The sequence below is a fragment of the Equus przewalskii genome, chromosome 7, assembly GCF_037783145.1.
Source record: "Equus przewalskii isolate Varuska chromosome 7, EquPr2, whole genome shotgun sequence".
In the NCBI taxonomy this organism is placed as follows: domain Eukaryota; kingdom Metazoa; phylum Chordata; class Mammalia; order Perissodactyla; family Equidae; genus Equus; species Equus przewalskii.
Genome location: NC_091837.1, coordinates 11,920,311 through 11,939,747, shown reverse-complemented (window position 1 = coordinate 11,939,747; position 19,437 = coordinate 11,920,311). Strand labels below are relative to the sequence as shown.

At 54.4% G+C, this 19,437-nt stretch overlaps 1 protein-coding gene across 6 annotated transcripts in view; it reads left to right on the top strand.

Annotated features, from left to right (window-relative positions):
- Positions 1-19,437, top strand: part of KIAA1671 (KIAA1671 ortholog) — a 179,711-nt gene that overhangs the window by 58,700 nt on the left and 101,574 nt on the right. For 3 of the 6 annotated variants that reach the window (XM_070626972.1, XM_070626970.1, XM_070626973.1), the window contains exons 4-5: positions 3,182-6,019; positions 13,794-13,928. In XM_070626972.1, coding sequence (XP_070483073.1) covers positions 3,182-6,019; positions 13,794-13,928 — 2,973 coding nt within the window. The remainder of the gene's footprint in view (positions 1-3,181; positions 6,020-13,793; positions 13,929-19,437) is intronic. The other 3 variants (XM_070626975.1, XM_070626974.1, XM_070626976.1) reach the window with 1 other exon arrangement.

Here is a 19,437-nt window from a genome sequence, read left to right as displayed (position 1 = left end):
TCATTCCTTTTTATTGTCGAGAAGTATTCCATTGTGTGGGTAGAGCACAGTTTGTCCCTCTGCTCCCCTTTGATGGACATTTGGGTTTTTTCCAGTTTGGGGCCATCGCAAATAAACATGCTGTGAACATCCGTGAGCGGGGCTTTCTAGGAACATCTGTTTTCTTTTCTCTTGGGTGAATACCTAGGAGCGGAATGACTCCATCGGACGGTGGGTGTAGGTTTCACTTTTTAAGAAACTTACGCAGTTTTAAACCCCAGAGCGAGGTTTCAGAGCCACTTGTCCCCAGCCCTTCGTAAATTCCCAGCAAAGGTGAGCTGGCTCTGAGCACCAGGGCCCCACGCCTGGGGTCAGTGGCTTAGCCTGCTTTTGGTCCTAGGGTCTTCTGAATCATTTCTTTGAAAATGGTTGGGAGAGGGTCCAATTTAAGGAAAGCCCCTCACATTCGCTTTAAAATACTGTAGTGGGAACAACAGTGGGAGCAGAAGGAGCTGCGTGAAGCCAGGGGGCAGAACGTTGACTGTCAGCGAATCCGGGGGACGAGTCGAGGCGAATTTATTATTTCATCTGTAATTTTCTATATGTTTGAAAACGTACAAAGGATGAAAAGCTAATCCTTGCTGTAAGTATAATGAGAGTTCGTCTCTATAAATAGAGTTTTCTTTTAGTGAATTTTTTTTATTGTGTAAAATACGTATAACAAAATATACCATGTTAACTACTTTTTAAGAATAATAAATGTTTTGTTTTGTTTTTTTTTGAGGAAGATTAGCCCTGAGCTAACATCTGCCAATCCTCCTCTTTTTGCTGAGGAAGACTGGCCCTGAGCTAACATCCGTGCCCATCTTCCTCTACTTTATGTGTGGGATGCCTGCCACAGCATGGCGTGCCAAGCGGTGCCATGTCCGCACCCGGGATCCAAATCGGTGAACCCTGGGCCGCCAAAGTGGAACATGCGCACTTAACCGCTGTACCCCCAGGCTGGCCCCAATAAATGTATTTTTTAAATTTAAAAAACGAATTTTGTATATACACACACACATAAAAATGCACGCACACAATAACACAAGGAGAAAGTTCTGGAAAGTTCTTCCAGAATACACTCCCCACTGATAACAGTTGCTGTCCGGGAAGGGGGTGGTATTTGAATAGCTGAATGAGGGGACCAAAGGACGTGAGCTTTGTCTGTATTGTTTGGGTTCCTTTCCAATGAGAATGGATTCACGTATTATTTATGCAAAGTTTATGTAGTAAAATATAAATAAAATTTTAAAATCAATATGTTTAAAAAATTCTTCAATGGCCTTCCATCATCTAGAGTAGAGCTTAGCAAACTGCAGCCCTGCCAGGATTATAACTATTTTAAAGTGAAAAATTCAGCGGCATTAAGTATATTCCCAGCGTTGTGCCCCTGTCACCACTATCTGGTTCCAGACCCGTTCATCACCCCAGACAGAACCCCCCCCAGTCACTGCCCGTCCTCCACCTCTGGTCCCTGCAGCTATGAATCTGCTTTCTGTCTCCATAACTTGCCTATTCTGGATAGTCCATATAAATGGAATCATGAAACACGTCACCTTTTGTGTCTGGCTTCTTTCCCTTGGTATGATGTTTTTGCGGTCCGTCCATATTGTAGCGTGTCAGTGCTTCGTTCCTCCTTATGGCCGGGTAATATCCGTTGTGTGGATGGACCCCATTGTGTTTATCCATTCGTCAGCTGATGGACTTGTGGGTTGTTTCCACCTTTTGTCTGTTGTGAATAGAGCTACTATGAACATTCGTGTATGAGTTTTTGCTTGTATTCCTGGGTATATACCCAGGAATGGAGTTGGTAGGTCTTATGGTTAATTGTGTTTAACTGCTTGTTTTTTTTGAAGAAGAAGATTAGCCCTGAGCTGCTAACATATGCCGCCAATCCTCCTCTCCTTTTTTTTTTTTTTTTTTTTTGCTGAGGAAGACTGGCCCTGAGCTAATCTCCATGCCCATCTTCCTCTACTTTATACGTGGGATGCCTGTCACAGCATGGTGTGCCAAGTGGTGCAACGTCCGCACCCGGGATCCGAGCCGGTGAACCCTGGGCCTCCGAAGCGGAACATGTCCACTTAACCGCTGTGCCACCTGCCTGGCCCCTATGTTTAACTTCTTGAAGTAGATGTATGTCTAACAGAAAGAAACATTCTTGAAAAGTTACCAAGTAATACACGCATATTATAAGCATGGAACAGAACTGAAGTGTATACGATTAAAAGACGCTGTTGTCACCTCACGCCTTCTTCCCCCCTCACTCCCCACCTCTCGTACTCACAGTGCGATTTCTATCTTTCTCCACCGTTTACCTACCTGTACACATACACACACGGTTTTTTAAGATGGTATTGTATTATAAATACACTGTTATGCAGTCTGCTTTTCTCCCAACAACACAGCAATATTCTGTGTGTTCCTAGGTGTTGCGACACAAGGACCCACCGCCTTCTGTGGGTCCAGGTGCCTGGGTGATATCCCGCCGTTTGGATCTATCAGAGCATACTTAGCCAGTGCCCTTCAGATGGGCACTCAGGGTGTTTCTGTGGCTGTGTGCTTTCACAGGCAGTGCTGTCTGAACGTTCTTGTTCACGTTGACTTGTGCACGTGGGCAAAGAGAGAGTCCTGGGAGGAAATGGGCCAGATGGAAGGAAATGAGTATTTTATTTATTTTTTGCTGAGGAAGACTGGCCCTGAGCTACCATCTGTTGCCAATCCTCCTCTTTTTGCTTGAGGAAATTGTTGCTGAGCTAACAGCTGTGCCGGTCTTCCTCCATTTTGTATGTGGGACGCTGCCACAGCATGGCTTGATGAGCAGCGCTAGGTCCATGCCTGGGATCCGAACCTGCAAACCCCAGGCCGCCAAAGCGGAGCATATGAACTTAACCACTGTGCCCCCGGGCCAGGCCCAGAAATGAGTATTTTACAATCTTGACAGGTATACTGAATCGCCAGAAGTCATAGCATTTCTGTTCCCTCCCGCAGTCTCCTAGGGTGTTCATTGCCCCCATCCTCACCCACGCCGGGTGTGTTCAGTCTTTACATTTCTCTGGTATCTCACTCTTGTGGTTTTCAAAGCAGCCATTTCAGTCACTCAACTCTTCCTTTCCCTTTTGAGTCCTTTAACTAAAGTGGGATTATTTCTTCTTTTTTTCAGCACAAGGAAGGGCCTGGTTTGGACAGACCCTTGGTCCTGAAAAGCCCCCGGAAGCCCAGGACGCCACGGGAGGGGTCCAGGCAGACGGAGCAGAAAGACAGCTCCAACCACGTGCCCGACGACTGTCGAGGGGGACGCTCGGTAGGGCGCCGGAGCTCCTCTGACAGCACTCCGGAGGACGATGGAAGCTTCCAGACGGTGTGGGCCACCGTGTTTGAGCATCACGTGGAGAGGCACACGGTGGCCGACCAGTCAGGACGCTGTCCCGTGGCCACGCCCTTTGGTGACGTGCCCGATGCCCGCGGCTCAGGGCTCAGACCCAGGCCTGAGAGAGGCTCGTGGCTGGGGACAGACCCGCCTGAAAAGACAAACCTCAAGAAGGATAACTCCAGGCGGTTTGACAGTCCCGACATGGAGAAGCTGGGACAGACCGCCCTCTCCAATGGGGAGCCTAAATCGTGTCACACGGTGCTCCCGGAAAAATACCCTTTGGGTGAAAACCGCTATGAGATCCCCTTCCGGAGGCGCTCAGAAAACCCGCCCGCCTCCCAGAGAGTGGAGCCCAAGTATGACATTGTGCACACAGTGGGGGCACGTGCGCACAGTGAGGCCATCTCCACGGCGCCCGAGGGAAAAGCCGTGACGCTCCGAAGTGGCAGGTCTCGGCTCTCGCTGACGGGGAGGCAGCTGTCCCCTGAGGTGGCCCCCGCCGACCCAGAGTGCAGGCTGGACGGGCAAGCGGGGTCCGTCCACAGGGCCAGTTTGATCTGGGAAGCTCGAGGGGCACATGAGGTTGGTGGGTCCAGGCCTGACTTCCGGGAGCCAAAGGACACGTTTGGGGGCAATTGCCTGTCGCCCAAGTGGACAGGAGGGCTGAGCATGAACTGGCATAAAGCCACAGTGGTGGTCAGTGGAGAGAAAGGCTCAGAAGTGAGCCCCGAGGTCGCCAGTCAGTACCCGGCCAGGCCCTGTGGCCCCGAGGCCACCTCTGGGAGGGCCGTCCAGGCTGCCGTCTGGGAGGCCCAGCACCAGGGCCCCAAAGGAGCTGGAAACAAGCCGGGAGGTTGCATTGCAGCAGGAGAAAGGGGTACCCCCCGGGGATGGCCTCTGGACGCTCCTTCCAGGGTGAAGGACGAGCCCTCTGACTTTCGAGTACGGCCACAGCCAGATGTCCAGAAAGGGCCCCCCGTGGTGGCTGCCAGTGAGGGCGAACCGAGGCCAGCGGCCCCGGCGCCAGAGCCCGAAGCCAGGATGCGGAAGGCGGGGGCCACGGACCAGAGATTCGAGCGGTGGAGGCGGAGGACTCTGCCCCCCGACGTGAAGTTTGATGAATTCAGCTTCCTCGCCCCAGAACACTCTCAGAAGGTGGAGCAGAGACGCACAGATTATTTGAGCCCCTCCGCTGGTGCCTTAAGAAAACCCCAGCTCTCCCACAATAGGACTGAGTCCCGAGAGGGGGGCCCAGGCGTTTCACAGGACCGGCCTCTCTTGGCCGTGAAGCAGGGGTCACCGGTGGAACCCAAGGCCACGTTTTTTGCAGTCACCTATCAGATTCCTGATACTCAAAAAGCAAAGAGTGTTGTTAAGCCAGGGCCTGAATACTTGACGGAACATTCTAGAAAAATAACTCCGCCTCCATCACCGCACCCTTTAACGTTGACTTTGGGTTCTCTTGACCACGAAGAGCCACTGGAGACGGCCGCTGGTAAAAACTGGGGTAAGGGCAGAGAGCGTGACAACGCGGGCTTTTCAAAAACCCTGAAGCCAACAGACCATCCGTCGTCTCTTGGGGACAGGATTCTGGATTCTTCTAGTGAAAGGATCATCGGTGCTGATGCTTTACGGATTTATCGGGGACCAGAAAATGGCACTGGTGTTCAGAACGACTGGAAGGACAACGAGAACGAGACGTCCACCAGTATTGCTCCCAAAACGACCCCCGCTTTCAAAAGTCGTCCGAAGGCCGGCGACCTCCTGGTCAGAAGGAAGACCGAGGTGATCAGCGAGACGTTTCCAGGTAAAATCAAAGACGGCTACAGGTCAAGCGTTCTCGACATTGACGCCCTGATGGCGGAGTACAAGAAGCCGGGGGCTCAGGGGTCCCTGGAGGGTCCGTCCAGCAGCTCGTCTCTGGAGAGGCCGGGCCAGCAAGGCGTGGGGGACCCGAGAAGATGGAGCCTGAGGGAGGGGCCCAGAGCCGAGGGTCTCCGCAAACACGCTGGTTCTGCCGAAACAAACCACATTTCTGCTCCTGGCTCTGGCGAGCAGCCGGCAGAGACCCCAGGGCCAGCCACGAACCCCAAATTCAGCCCCCCTCTCTGGGCTCTGCCGCAGTCAGCTCCTTCTGAAAAATCTCCAGGAGCCTCTTCTGGCCCAGGGGGTCCCAGGAAGAGAGTCTCAGGAATCGCTGAGGATGAAAAAAAGGCTTTTGCAAATAAGTCTCACGGGGCGAAGGGTCAGAATTTCCCGGCCGAGGCAAAGCCCGCGGCCTGGGAGGAGCCGGGCAGTGGCGCCACCGTGTCGCCCAGATCATTCCCCGCCGACCAGAAGAAAGAGACCCCGAGGAAAGCCATCGGGAGGGGAGAGGAGGGCAGTGTTGCCCAGTGGGGTGACCACCCCCCAGACTGTGGAAGGTTACCACCGGACGTCAAGAGGGCCTGTTCGGAGAAGGGCCCCCCTGTCAGAGTCCGGGAGGGCCTGTCCATCATGCAGGAAGCCAGAGAGAGGAGGTGGGAGCAGCCCAAAGGGAGGGCCAGCCTCCTGGAGGAGAGTTCAGAGGCCAAGGAGACTCAAGTGGGGCCCCGTCGGCGGGAGTCGGGGACTCGAGACAGTCAAAAGGTGAGTATGAAGGGCGTTTCAGTTTTGTCAAACGTTGGTTGGACATGTAAGCTGGGGGTCTCAAACTCAGAACCTATCGGAATGGAAATGAGTGGAGTCAGGCTGGGGGCAAGACCCTAGGGAGTGGTGGGGATTGTGGCAAATGGTGAGCTCGTGCCTCATGGAAAGGGAGCAACTGCTGCTCAGGTCTGGCTGGTTCTTGACAAGTGAGATTGGGGGTCCTGAGATGGCAGACCTGATTTATCAAGAGAATCTGGGAGATCCAGATTTTTATGTGTGTTCCCCCCATTATGAAATGAGGAAACGTCTTAAAAAATGCTGTGTAGTCCAAACAGAACTTGTCGTCTGGGTCTCTGCAGGCCCGTGGGCCACCACTTTGAAATGATGACAGTGATGGGGAACATTATTGAGCGCCTGCTGTATTCCAGCGTGTCATGTCTAGTTCATTACTGTGTCCTTGGTGTCTAGCATCACGCTTGACATATTGGGAACTTTCACAGAATGTTTGTTGACTGAATGAATGAGTGATCTTCTATGAGCCTCATGACAACCCCGCAGAAGAGGGATGGTCAGGGTTTGGGTTTCCACAGAAGCAGACCTCCCCTGTGGGGAGTCGTTTTAGGAGGTGATCTCTGGAAGAACTGGTAGGGGGTGGGGAGGTGACAAAGTGCCCCGGAGGCGCGTTCTCCCTGGAGACCTCTGGGAAGCAGCCTAGATCCTCTCTGAGTTGTCCTGTCCAAGGGCCAAGGAACCCGGAGTATTTGTCTTCCAGTTTCCTTCTGTCCTTGCCTGCGGCTGTATCTGGGGCCATTAACATTTAGACTTCTCTAACCTGGCTGGTGCCACGCTCAGTGGGGGACAGAGAAGTCCTCACACAGCAGGACGCTGTTGCCATTGGCGCTCCCTGAGCGTCGGGCAGGGCGCCCACAACGTCTGCTGTGGGTACAATCATCTCGTAAACGGATGGAAAAAATGGAGGCTCAGAGAGGTTAAGTAACTTATCCCAGGTCACACAGCACCAAGTGGCCAAGCTAGTGTTTGCACTCAGGTCTGGCCTGATACCCAAGCTTTCAAGCGGGCCACTTGGTGGCCGCTGAGGAACCATGAAGGTGGGGAAGAAATCTGAGGCATGGAGCCCACCCCGGGGAGCATTTGATCTCTGTGGCGAGATAGGACACAGTGATGCACGGCCAGGAAATGATATGGTGCAGAGGGAGGGGCTGGAGAAGAGGCCTGGGAAGGCATCCTAGAGGAGGCGCTGGCCTGAGCCCACCTTTGAAGGATGGATATGAATTTGGACGGACCGATGAGGGGAGAGGAGGGGAGGGCACAGCATGCACAGAGGTGGGAAAGGAAGGGCGTGTTCGGGGGGCAGTGTGGAAACTGACTGAGTGCCTCCACCCCATCCAGCCTAGAAAGGGACGCGGTGGAAATTAAGCAGGATGACACCAGTTGGGATCATGAATGAAGGTTTGTCCGGGGTTACGGTGGTGGGTGGTGGGGTCGGGCTTTGAACCCACGACTTCTCAGGGAACCCAGGATCCCGAGCTGCCACGTTCGAATCTCTGCTCTGCCCTTACCAGCTGTGTGCCTCAGTTTCTCTGAGCCTCAGTTTCTCCCTGGCATGAACGAGGATTCCTGCCTGGAAGCACAGTTACTGGGCTGATGGAGACGCAGCGCCCCGTGGGGGCCGGGCACCGGGGGTGGTGGCGAGCGCAGGCTGCCCGCGGGCTCTGCAGATGCCCGGCCGTTATTGTGGGAATGGGGGAGAGGGGCAGAGGCCGCGGAAATGTGACACTCGGTCTGTCTGCCAGCACCTCGCTCCGGGGCCCGCAAGCAGCGGGAGAGTGGGGCGTGGGGAGGGCCCCCAGCCCAGCCTTGGACGCCCGCCTGGGGCACAGGCCCCAGGAGTGCTCATTGTCAGGGGATCCGTTTTCTCGCCAAGGACTTGGGAGGCCGTGGGGCAGCCCCTTGTTTTCCCCCTCACCTGCCCAAAGATCTTTGCTTCTTGGTCTTGAAAATAAATACATAAAAGCAGCACAAAGTCCAAAAAGTTGGTTGTTGTAAATTCACGCCTTCCAAGAGCGTATAATGGGTACTTTAAAAGTTCCCCAGTTGCAGCCACTGTTGCTGATGTCCTTGGAGCTCTCCTGCACGGCAGAGTTGCTTATTGGTCATGTATATATTTATTTCTAATTGTTCTATTTTCCTGATTACAAAAGTAGTGAGGGCTTGTGTAAAATTTAAAATAGTATAGAAACGTGGTTGAGAAAGAAAATCTCCCCCAGATGATGAGTGATGAGTCCGGGGCACAAACTGGGGCACACCCCTCAAGGCCCATTAGTGGTTCTCAGCCGTGGGCAGTCTTGCCCCAGGGCACCTTTGGGAAAGTTTGAGCCATTTTTTTGCTGTCACAGTTGGAGAAGAGTTTGCTCCTGGCGTCTAGTGGGTAGAAGTCAGGGATGCTGCTCAGCATCCCCCGTGCACAGAATCATCCTGCCCCAAAGGGACATAGTTCCAAGGCCAAAAAACGCTAGTCCAGATACAGATATAGGTAACACATACCATTTTATGGAAACATAACAACATTTTACAGAAAATCTTACAACTTGCTTTTTTTTTTTTTTTTGCGCTGAGGAAGATTGTCCCTGAGCTAACATCTGTGCCAGTCTTCCTCTATTTTGTAATGTGGGATGCTGCCACAGCATGGCTACGAACGAGTGGTGTAGGTCCGTGCCCGGGAACTGAACCCGCAAACCCAGACCACTGAAGCGGAGCACACCAAACTTAACCACTATGCCACGGGGCCAGCCCCACAGCTTGCCTTCTTTTTACTTAACAGTATAGGTGCATACATGATCACCTTAGTATTTTTAATGGCTACAAAGTATTTTATGGTATCACTGAGTCAAACTCTTGCCCAGACTTGCACTGATGGATGTTTGCGTTGGTTTGGGTTTTTGTGTTAGAAACAGGACTCAGGGAGCATCTCGATGGACGTCTTCGCTCCTTTGGGTGAGGACTCCCTGATTCACAGCCACTTCTGCGCGTGGACCCCGCGTGGCTGTGATTGTAGTTAAAGCGACCCCTCCCTCCCTCCCCTCTCTCTCTCTGTTTCTCTCCCCATCTCTTGCTTTCTCTTTCTTTTTCACTTAACATTCATCGAAACTTTGTCCCACGCCCAATCCTTGTACTTCATTTAATCCAATTATTTATTTTTGTTTCAAAAGAAAGAATATTTTTACGAGGCTCCAAAAATACATAAAGTTTGGAATAAAACCTCCCCTACCCCTCTCGTTTGCCAGCCTCACCATCCTCCCCGCTCAGGAATCACTTATACTCTTTTTTGTCCGAATCCTTTTAGAGTTTCTTTCTGAAAATACAAGCAAATGTGAATACATAGTCTTGTTTTTGCCTCCTCTTTCCATAAAAGAGCGCGTTCTGTACGAGTGGTTGAAACTTTGGTTGCTGGCGGAGTAACGCAGGGAACCCTAAAGGATGGCAATGCGGGGGCCTCACCCCGGGCAGTTAGGTTGGAATCTCGGGGTGGGGTCTGCCTCGTTAGCTTTAAAAGCTCCCCTGGGGATTCTCGGGTTGAGAGTCTCTGCCGAACCCACAGATCTGCCACGTGCCTTGTTTCCTTATAGTGGATTCAGCCCCAGAGAGCATCTTCCTTCCTTTTAACAGTAGGGATGAATGGTATTTCCGATCCTTCGGTATTTACAAACCACTTAGTTGTCATTCTGCGCATGCGCAGGTGCATCCGTGGGTCCCGAAAAGCAGTTGCCTACGGGCCGAAGGTGGTTGTAATTCTGCAGGATTGCGTCACAGGGCCCTGCAGCGGGGCTGTACCTGTTTGCATCCTCACCTGCAAGGGCGGCGGCCCGTTCCCCATCGGCCTTGCCAGCTAGGTGTGTTGTTGGACTTCTGGGCCTGGCCCCTGCTCAGTGCCCCTCGCCTTGCCCCGTGCGTGAGGCCATTTGTATTTCCTTCCCGGAACCGCTCGCTTATGTGCCGCCGGCTCTTTTTTGGAAGGTCGGCCCTTTTCATGTTGAGTTCTCAGAGTTCTTTATCAGGAAGATGGACCCTCTGTACTTTCACGATCTGATTTCTCCCAGGAAACTGCCCTGGACTGCAAACTGGGCAGACCTGGGATCAGGCCCTAGCTTTGTGACTTACTAGCTGTGTGACTCTGGACACCTTGCCAGACCTCTCTGAGCCTCAGTTTCCTCATCTGTGAAATGGGAATCCTGCGTGCTTCACAGACTTATTGGAGATTTATCATGAAATAACAGATGGTCAAGCCCCTGGTCTGGGGCCTGGTGCGAAGGAGGTTTGAGGAAATCAGATGCCCTTGGGGGTTGACCTTCATCCCTCCATTCATTGACTACACTGATAAATGGACTAACCCCGTCCGGGCCCTGTTCTAGGCAGCGGGGCTGCTGGGAGGGCCCAGCCCACTTATCAGGCCGTGCAGATCAATACGACAGTCACTAGCCGAGTGTGGTTTTTTAAAATTTGCATTAGTTAAAATTAAACAAGATTAGATATTCCCGCCCTCAGGAGCACTGGCCACATTCAGGTGCTCAAGAACCACAGGTGGCCGTGGCGACTGTATTGGACAGCCCAGATGGAGAGCATCTCCGTCATCACAGAACGTTCTAGAGGACAGCACCAATCTGGAGGCAGAGAGACCTCATGTGAGTGAGTGGGATCATTTAGAGATTGGCGAGTCCTGGAGAGACAGAAAACCAAGAGTGTGACGGAGGTTACTCGAAGCGGGTGGGGGGGGGGTCTTATGGGAAGGGCCTGAATGTTGCCATCTGAGTGATGGAGGGACCCAGCCAGGCCCACATCTGTGGGGAGGACACAGGAGCAGAAAGGGAAGATGCCCCAGGCTGGGAGGAGCTGGTCCTGTGGAGGCTAGAGGGACCCCAGTGGGCGCAGGGGGCGCTGGCCGCAGCTGCGATGGAGAGGTGGGCAGGGCCCGGAACATAAGGGGGCCAGCGAAGGCTTCTGGGCACGGCTGCCTCACCCTGAGTGCTAGGGAGACCCCGGCTGCTCTGAGCGGGGGATGGTGGAGGACGGAGGCCAGCGACGGGCCGGCCATGGTCCTCAGACAAGAGGCGACAGGGCTTACACTGGGCTGGTGAGCATGGGGGGGGTTCATAGCATTTTTTTTTTTTTTGGTAACAGCTTTATTGAGATAGAATTCATGTCCCATACAGTTGACCCATTGAAAGTGTACGATTCGATGGCTTTTAGTGTATTCACAGAGTTGTGCAGCTGTCATCACACTCGATTTCAGAATAACTTTATCACGCCCCAGAAAACCCTGCGCCCGTGGAGCACTCACTCTCCATTTCCCCAGTACTCTCCCATCCTGTGCAACCGCTAATCTGCTTTCTGTCTCTGGATTTGCCTATTCTGGACATTTCATATCAGTGGAATCACAACACGTGGTCCTTTGTCACTGTTTTCTTTTTTTTTTGAGGAAGATTAGCCCTGACCTAACATCTGCCACCAATCCTCCTCTTTTTTGCTGAGGAAGACTGGCCCTGAGCTAATATCCATGCCCATCTTCCTCTACTTTATATGTGGGACGCTTACCACAGCATGGCTTGACAAGCGGTGCCATGTCCGCACCTGGGATCCAAACCGGTGAACTCCGGGCCGCCAAAGCGGAATGTGTGAACTTAACTGCTGCACCACCGGGCCGGCCCCATGACTGCCTTCTTTAACTTAGCATGTTTTCAAGGTTCACCCGTGTTGTCACGTGTGTCAGAATTACATTCATGGACCAGTTTTTGTGTGGTCGTATGTTTTCATCCCTCTGTGGGGACGCCTAGGCATGGCAGTGCTGGCGCAGACGGGAAGTCTAGCTTTCACCTTTAGGAACTGCCAGACTGTTTTCCGAAGTGACAGCACCCTTTTCCATTCCCACCGGTGGTGTTAAGCCTTCTGTTCCCCTACGTCCTGGCCGTGGTCACCATCTGTCTTTCTGATGGCAGCCATCCTGTGGGTGTGAAATGGTGCCTCCTTGTGGTTCTGATTTGCATTTCCTGTTGAACATCTTTTCAGGTACTTATTGGCCATTTGCATACCTTCTTTGGAGTAACGTCTATGCAGATCCTTTGTCCGTTTTTTCATTGGGTTATTCGTGTTTTTATTATTGAGGTGTAATCATTCTTTATATGTTCCCGTTACAAGTCCCATATCAGACATAAAATTTGCAGAAATTTCCTCCCATTCGGTGGGCTGTCTTTTCCCTTTCTTAATGGTTCCCTTTGAGGCATGAAAGCTTTTCATTTTGATCAAGTCCAATTCGGTTTTCTTTTGTTGCTTGTGCTTTTAATGCCTCATCTAAGAAACCCTTGCCTCATCCACGGTCATGAAGATTTCCGCCTGTATTTTCTTCTAAGAGTTTTCCAGCTTTAGCTCTGACCTTTAGGTCTCTGATCTATTTTGAGTTGATTTTGGTCTGTGATGTGAGGTTCGCAGCATGTTTCAAAGGCCGAGCCTCCGCCTTGCTGGTAGGATGGAGAGGAGGAGGAGGATGAAGAGCCCCCTGAAGGTGCCGGTTGCCCAGCTGGGCAGTGGGCAAGGGGCAGGGGCAGTCTTTTGCGGGGGAGTAATCGAGAGGCCTGCTGTGGGCATTTGAAGTCTGAGATGAGCCTGAGCTGTGCAGAGAGATGCTGAGTGGGAGTGGTGTGGGATCCACAAGGCCGGAGCCCCGACATGGACAGACAGATTCGGGAGTCGTCTGTGCACACGTGGGATTCATTAAAAGCTACGGGGCATCGTGAGAGATCCCCCAGGAGGTGATGTCACAGGAGAAGAGAAGGCTCTGGGCTGGCCCGGGGCGCACCTGCCTTCAGCCATCCCTCTGAGACGCGGGGAGGCTGAGAAGGAACAGCCAGGGAGGTTGCAGGAGAACCAGAGGCATCAAAAAAAGAGGCTGTGGAGCAAAGGGTCGGGAATCCAGCCCTGCTCGTCGCTCATGCTGTGGTTCTTAAGCAGATGCCTCCCCTCTCTGGGTCTTCATTTCCTTGTCTGTGTGGGGAGAGTGTGAGGCGTGTAAAGTCCACATTCTGGAGTCCTGTATTTACCGGCCTGCGACTGCATCCCCTGTGTATAACTGAGTGGGAAAAAACGATGAGGTTCAGACCAGCATCTCTGGTTCCCTTCTATTCACGTACCGTTTCCCTATATGGGAATATATGTATTTCCCTACATAACCATGCACGTGTATTGGGATGCATGGAGAGATCTCTGAAATGAAGCCACCAAGAGCCTCGAGTGGCGGTAATGAGGCTGGGAGACTTACAGAGGGCTCCCCACATGTCAGGCACGGCGCGGGGGAGGGACCAGGGGAGCAAGCCAGGCCCTCAGGACCCGTGCACGTCTGCCCCCTGCTGGCAGCACCGTGTCACACACTTTCCATGGGCTGGTCCTCATTTGGTTCTCCCATGAACCCAGAACCTGAGTACTGTTATTATGGGTCTTTTCCCACATGGCCAAGGCTCAGAGAGGTCAAGGCACTCATCTGAGGTCACACAGTTATTTAAGTGGCCGAGGCTGGGCTGAACTCGGTCCTGATCCTATAAATTACCTCTCATCGCTGGGGTGGACCGCTGTGTGCAGGGGGAGGTTCCGGCCCTTTCATCTTCTTCTTTGTCCTTGCTGTTACAGAGTGGACTCTCTCAGTGCCATATCTTCTTCCTGTAAATGGGGAGGCCCCAGTCACCCCCTTTTCTTGGGTTCTGTGCCTCAGGTGCCGCCACGGGACCAGGGAAGGGAGGAGGCCCTGCAGGACAATGAGCGGGCTCTGCAGCCGGTGTCCCCTGCGGCCTCGGGCCCCCAGAGAAGCCACAGCTTCTGCAAGGACAAGAAGAGCGGGCCCTTGATGGTGAGTGATGCGCGGCCGGAGTGGAACTCGCAGGCCGTGCTGGTCGTCGGGCAGCCTTGGGAATGCGGCCGAGCTGAGAGGGCGGCTGGCCCAGGGGCCGGAGGGCCGAGGATGGGCAGGCGCCTGTCTGGAACCGGGCGCTGTCTGCCTGGCTGTGTGGTGGTTCGGGACGTGGAGGGCGTTTGGTGGCTCTGCCGGGGAGCCTTGCCTCCTCTCGGGTTCCCGGACCCCAGCTGCCCGACACCGAGCAGCGAAGAGCACGTGTCCCAGGGTCTGGAAGTCCTGGGTTCGAATCCCACTACCGCCTCCTCTCAGCCTCCTTGAGCCATTTACTTGGTTTCTCTGCACTCAAGTCTCTTCACCTGGAAAGCGGGATCAGGACTCCTCTTTCCTTCGCGCCCTTGGGAGGATGGAGTGAGATCATGCGTAGGGCCCAGCACATAGTGGTTTGGACAGTGACCGAGAGTTGTGGGGACCCCAGGAGGGCGGGCACTGTTCAGCTGGAAGGGGCCGGATGGCCTGGTTCAAATCCCAGCTCTGCGTGCGCTCAGGCGTCTGGCCTCAGTTTCCTCGTCTGTAAATGGGGATAATGACAGTATCTACTTCTCAGGGCCGATGTGGGGCCCGGATGAGATGATGCAGGAAGTGCTTGGCCTGGTCCCAGGTCCACAGCAAACTCCTTAATAAGCACCATCATCACCATTCTTATTATCATCCTTGTTTCCGCGTCTCCATTTGGCTGTCACATAGTTGTGACTCCTTGGGACCAGCACTTCCTCTCAGCCTGTTTCCTCTCTTGTGGGAGGAGGTGGGTGAGTGAGGCACAGCCCCTCGGGGAAACCACCTCCCCCGGACCCTCAGTGTCCCCAGGTGGGTTCCAGGACTGCGCCACTTCCGATTTTTTTTTTTTTTGGGAATTTCTTTTTTGAACTTGAGTCCGTGATCCTTGGAGATCTGCTGAGTTCTGCACTTGCTGATGAAGTCCCTTCAGGGCTCCAGGCTCCACGTCGGGGCATCTGAGGTAGGTGTGTCTTTAACGAGGTGACACTGGTTCTGTTCATAAGTTCCTCTGTGATCGCACAGCCCCGTGCATTTCAGGGACCTTGGTGCTTCATCTCACGTCTTGGGGACACAGGATTCTGCACTGAGATCCTAGGTCCGTCCCTCTAGCTTGATGGCCACGAGCAAGAAAATTCACTCCCTGAACCTCGGTATCTTCTTCTGTAAAACAAACGAAGAAGACGCCCCTGGCAGGATTTGTGCTGGTACCTGGTGGGAGAGTGGCGACAGCAGAGTAGAAATTGTAGGGCTGGGGGCAACCACAGAGAAGGGACTCAGACCCCGGCAGGCGTCTGCCCAGCAGCCCAGGGAGCCTCCCTGAGCGCTCAGAGCTCAGCCACAGACTCGCACACATTCGAGACCTGCCTCGTTTTTTGTTAACCGTTCCTGTCCGAGGATTTCTTTCCTGCCCTTGTCTCCGTTCCCTCTCGGGTGGCACCGACTCAGCTTATCTGATTGTACTTGAACTTCTGTGTGTGTGCGAGAAGACAAAGGTTATGGGGAGAAGGCATTGAAGACCCGTCTTTTTCTAGTCGGCTCGGCGCACCCTCCCTGGCCGGCCACTCCTCCTCTTCCACCCGCCGTCACTGAGGAGCCTCTGTGCCTGGCGTGCTCGCGCAGCTCCCCGTGGCCCCCTCCTTCTGGTCCCCAAGGCCCCTGCCCCATTGCTGGGTGCTTGATGTCCTCTCCTCCGGAGGCGGATGGTGGGGGGTGCTTAGTCTGAACCGGACAGGGCTGGGGGCGTCAGACCCCATCTCTGCTTTCAGGACGCACGCCTCTGGTTCTGGGGAGCGGCCGCCCCGGGGTGGGGATGGCGGGTGGTGGTGGGGTTCAGCTCTCTTCTTTTCTAGAAGCCTGACTCGGGGGACCTAACCCTGGGCTCTTAGGTGAAAGAAGTGGGTTCTGGTTCCAGCTCGGCCGCAGTGCGACCTTGGTCAGGTGGCTGGGTGGACCTCACGAAGCTCGGCTTGTCCTTCTGTGTGATGAGGGTGGGTCTCTGTGGCCTCCAGAGCGTTTCTCCTTCTCTCCCGCCTGGCTTCTCCTCCCTTCTCCCCGACTTCCTTCCTTCCTCATCCTCCCCCACCTCTCTCCCCCTTCCTCTCCGCTCCTTTTTCCCTCACCTAGTATAGATGGAGAAACTGAGGCCCAGAGAGAGGGCCTGACTGAGCCAGGGTGACCCTCCAGGTGGGGATGGGGTCCTGAGCCCTGGCCCCTGCCGGCCGCCCCTCCTGTTGGCAGTTGGTCAGCCCTGCACGTTGTCCTCCGGGAGGTGTCTGGGGGCCACAGACACACGTCTGCTGTTCCTCCCGTCGCCATTCTGACTCAGGCCTTCGTGCTGCTGGCTTCCAGTGTCGGTGCAGGTTCGTCTCTGTGTTTTGAGGCTGTGTCTCAGGCCTTGTCAGTCCCCACTCCGCCCCCGTGTTAGGGAGTACGAATCCCATTTTGCCCAGGAGGAAACTGAGGCTCAGAGAGGTGAAGCCGCCTGCTCGAGGCCACACAGTTCATGAGTGGTGGGGCTGGAATGGAAATCAGGCCTTGCCACCTCCAGCCTTGGACCTGGGCCCTTTCTGCTGTGGGATGGGGCTCTCCACCTGTCCCCAGCCCCTCCAGCTCCTTTCTCCCCGTGGGCCTGCAGAGCTCGGGGCATTAGCTGCACGAGGAACGAGATGCCCTGAGCCCGGGGCTGAGAGGGCGATATTAGGTCCGGCCACCCTGCACCACTTAGCAGAGGCTGTGAGCCGTGAGTTCCACCCCGGCCTCTCCCTCCTCCTCTGCAAAATGGGCCTCCCAGTAACCATAACACTGATGCTGTGAGCTGCAGGGTTATCCCCATTCTACAGATGGGGAAACTGAGGCTCCGAGCCATTAAGCGCCTCTCCCAAGGTCTGAGTCTGGGGTCCAGACTCCTCTGCATCGGCTGGGTTTCCCACCACCCTGCTTGGTGATGGGGGGAGGACGGAGCTGAAACGAGATGATGCTGAGAAAGCGTTTGGCGTTGGCACCGTGCCCGGTGAGGTGACTGCCCCATAGCTGGGACCTGCTGCCGCACTGTTGATGGTTATTTCCCGTCAGGTGAGTCTTTTTCATACGTCCTCTTGAAGAGCCACTGATGGGACAGGAAATTGTCCCCCGTCTTAGGAGTGTGTGTGCAGCTGAGGAACCCGAGGCCCGCTGTGGGGAGGCGTCTGGTCGAGGGCCCCGTAGCAGCTGGGCAGAGCCGGGGCTGGAATTCCGCCTCTCTGACTCCCTGGCTGGTGCTCGCTGCACGGCCCCCTCCCTCCCTCCCTCCTGTCTGGAGTGCCCTTGGGGCCACAGGGCAAGTCTGAGCCCTGGGCTGGGCCTCCTCCCTCCCCCGCCTGCGGGTGGGCACCCCCTCCTTTCCTGCACTCACGCAGCCATCATAAAACACGGTGAGTCAGCCGTGGACCGTGGCCTTGGGCCACAGTTCACCCCGGGGCCCCTCCCATGACCATGAAGGTGCAGATTCACCAGCCATGGGGGTCCCTGCGATGGGGCAGGGGGCGGGCCTCTGGTAACCTCGAGAATGTTCTGCCAAAGCCGTAGGTTAGCATTTGCTGGCTCCTTCAGGGATGACTTCTTTCCTTTGTGGGCCTACTGTGCGCCAGGCCCTGAGCGAGGGGGCCCTAGAGGTTCTCTCACTCGGCCTCCTGGGGTTCACAGTCCCGGGGGGCCTGGGAGGGTCTAGGTAGGTGCGGGAGGAGGAGAGGGGGGCGGGCGGAAAGGAGGACCAGCATAGGCAGAGGTGTGGATGGGGTGAGGCAGGAGGCGTGCTGGGGGCTGTGACTAGCCCCGTGGGGATGGGGGGCAGTGTGGGGGCTTCCGGCTTCTTTGACAAATATTTATCTGCGTGTTATGAATACGACATAGAGGAATGAGAAGGTGTGAGTAATGGTGGCGGGTTCTCCTGTGTGCCGGGCGCTGTGGCACTGTGCTTACCGCCCCGTTCGTGGTTCAGAGCTCCCCACCGCCAAGATCACGGAGCACCTGTGTCCATTTGGGGAGGTCTCACAGAGGAAGGACACTTGTTTGAAATCTTGAAGGACGGGTAGGTGTTTGCCGGATGGGTGTGGTCTGGGAACAGCTCGGGCAAAGGTCTCGGGGTGTGACACTGGGTTCCATTCATGGCTGTCATCCGGAGCCCAGGAGGTGGCCTGGAGGCTCTTAAACTTTACTCTGATGGATGTGTCCTTCCTGGACACCACCGAGTGGGTTTCAATGCTGAGTTCAGACTTTTCCCACATCTCTTGCTGATGAAACTCTGGCTCCTGTCTTCCAGAGGCGGCGCCACCTCCTGGCAGCTCTGTCATCATGCCGCCATCTTTGTACGAGGATCAGCCAGGGCAGTCGTGGAAGGGTTGACGGCATTTGAACCTGACGACTGTATTACAATGATTGGAGGATGGGGGAAAATTGGATTCTAATGACAAGAATAGTAATTCTTGTGGATGCAGCCAACTCGCGATAAGAGGGAACTCTGGAGGTGGTCCCCAGTGGACACATCGCTGGTCCTGGTTACAGAGTCTCTGAATTTGAGTTGGTTGACTGGGCGTTCCAATAGGAAGGAAAAAATCAAATTGAAAAATCATATGTATGAACTGCTGGAAATAGCTTCTCAAAGATTGTGCTTAAAAAGCAAGTCATGCATAAAGATTTTATGGTTTTTTATTTGCCTAGGATGTGGACTCTCCTCCTGATAATGTGTTGCTTGGCATTCCCATGTATGATGCTGTGTTCATGTCATGTTGAATTGAACCTGGATCAGGAAATTGGCTCACTGGCTTAACTGAAAGGGCTCATTTGCCGCACCCAGCAAGATGGCCAGAGGTGGGCAGCTGCTGGCTTGGCCCAGCATCTCGGAGAGTTTCTTGGGCTTTCCCTCCTGCTTTGTGCCTCATGGTCCCAAAGTGGCTGCCACTTTTCCAGTCACTAGGTCCACTTTCAGGCAGCAAGAAGTGGGAAGCCGAGGGGCCATGTCAGCTGAGTCTGCAAGAAAGCAAAAGCTTCCACGAGACTTTCGTCTACATATCATGGGCAGGAACTGGGTCCCGTGGCCACTGCTAGCAGCAAGAGAGTCTGTGAAAGGCAAGTCTTCCAGCCTCTGTTGTGGTGGTTGGCCAGGTTGGAAACGGCTATTGCTCGCCCCATAGACAGCGTTGTTTATTACACAGTCTGAAAGAAAATGAGGGCTGTCAGGTCCTTGATAAGGAAGCCTGGGGCCCCCAAACCAGGGCATGGGACAAAAGAGAGAATCTGCCTAGCATCTGAATGCTGTGGCCTGAGAGGCTGCTGGGCACGGGGCTTCGGGGATGGGAAGACATGATCCCTGTGTCCAAGGCCCCCAGTCTGCTGGGGCGCAGGGCTCAGAGACGGGAGAGATGGTCGAGTGGAACAGACAGGCTGGGGGGAGCTGACCCAGAGGCCAGGGTGA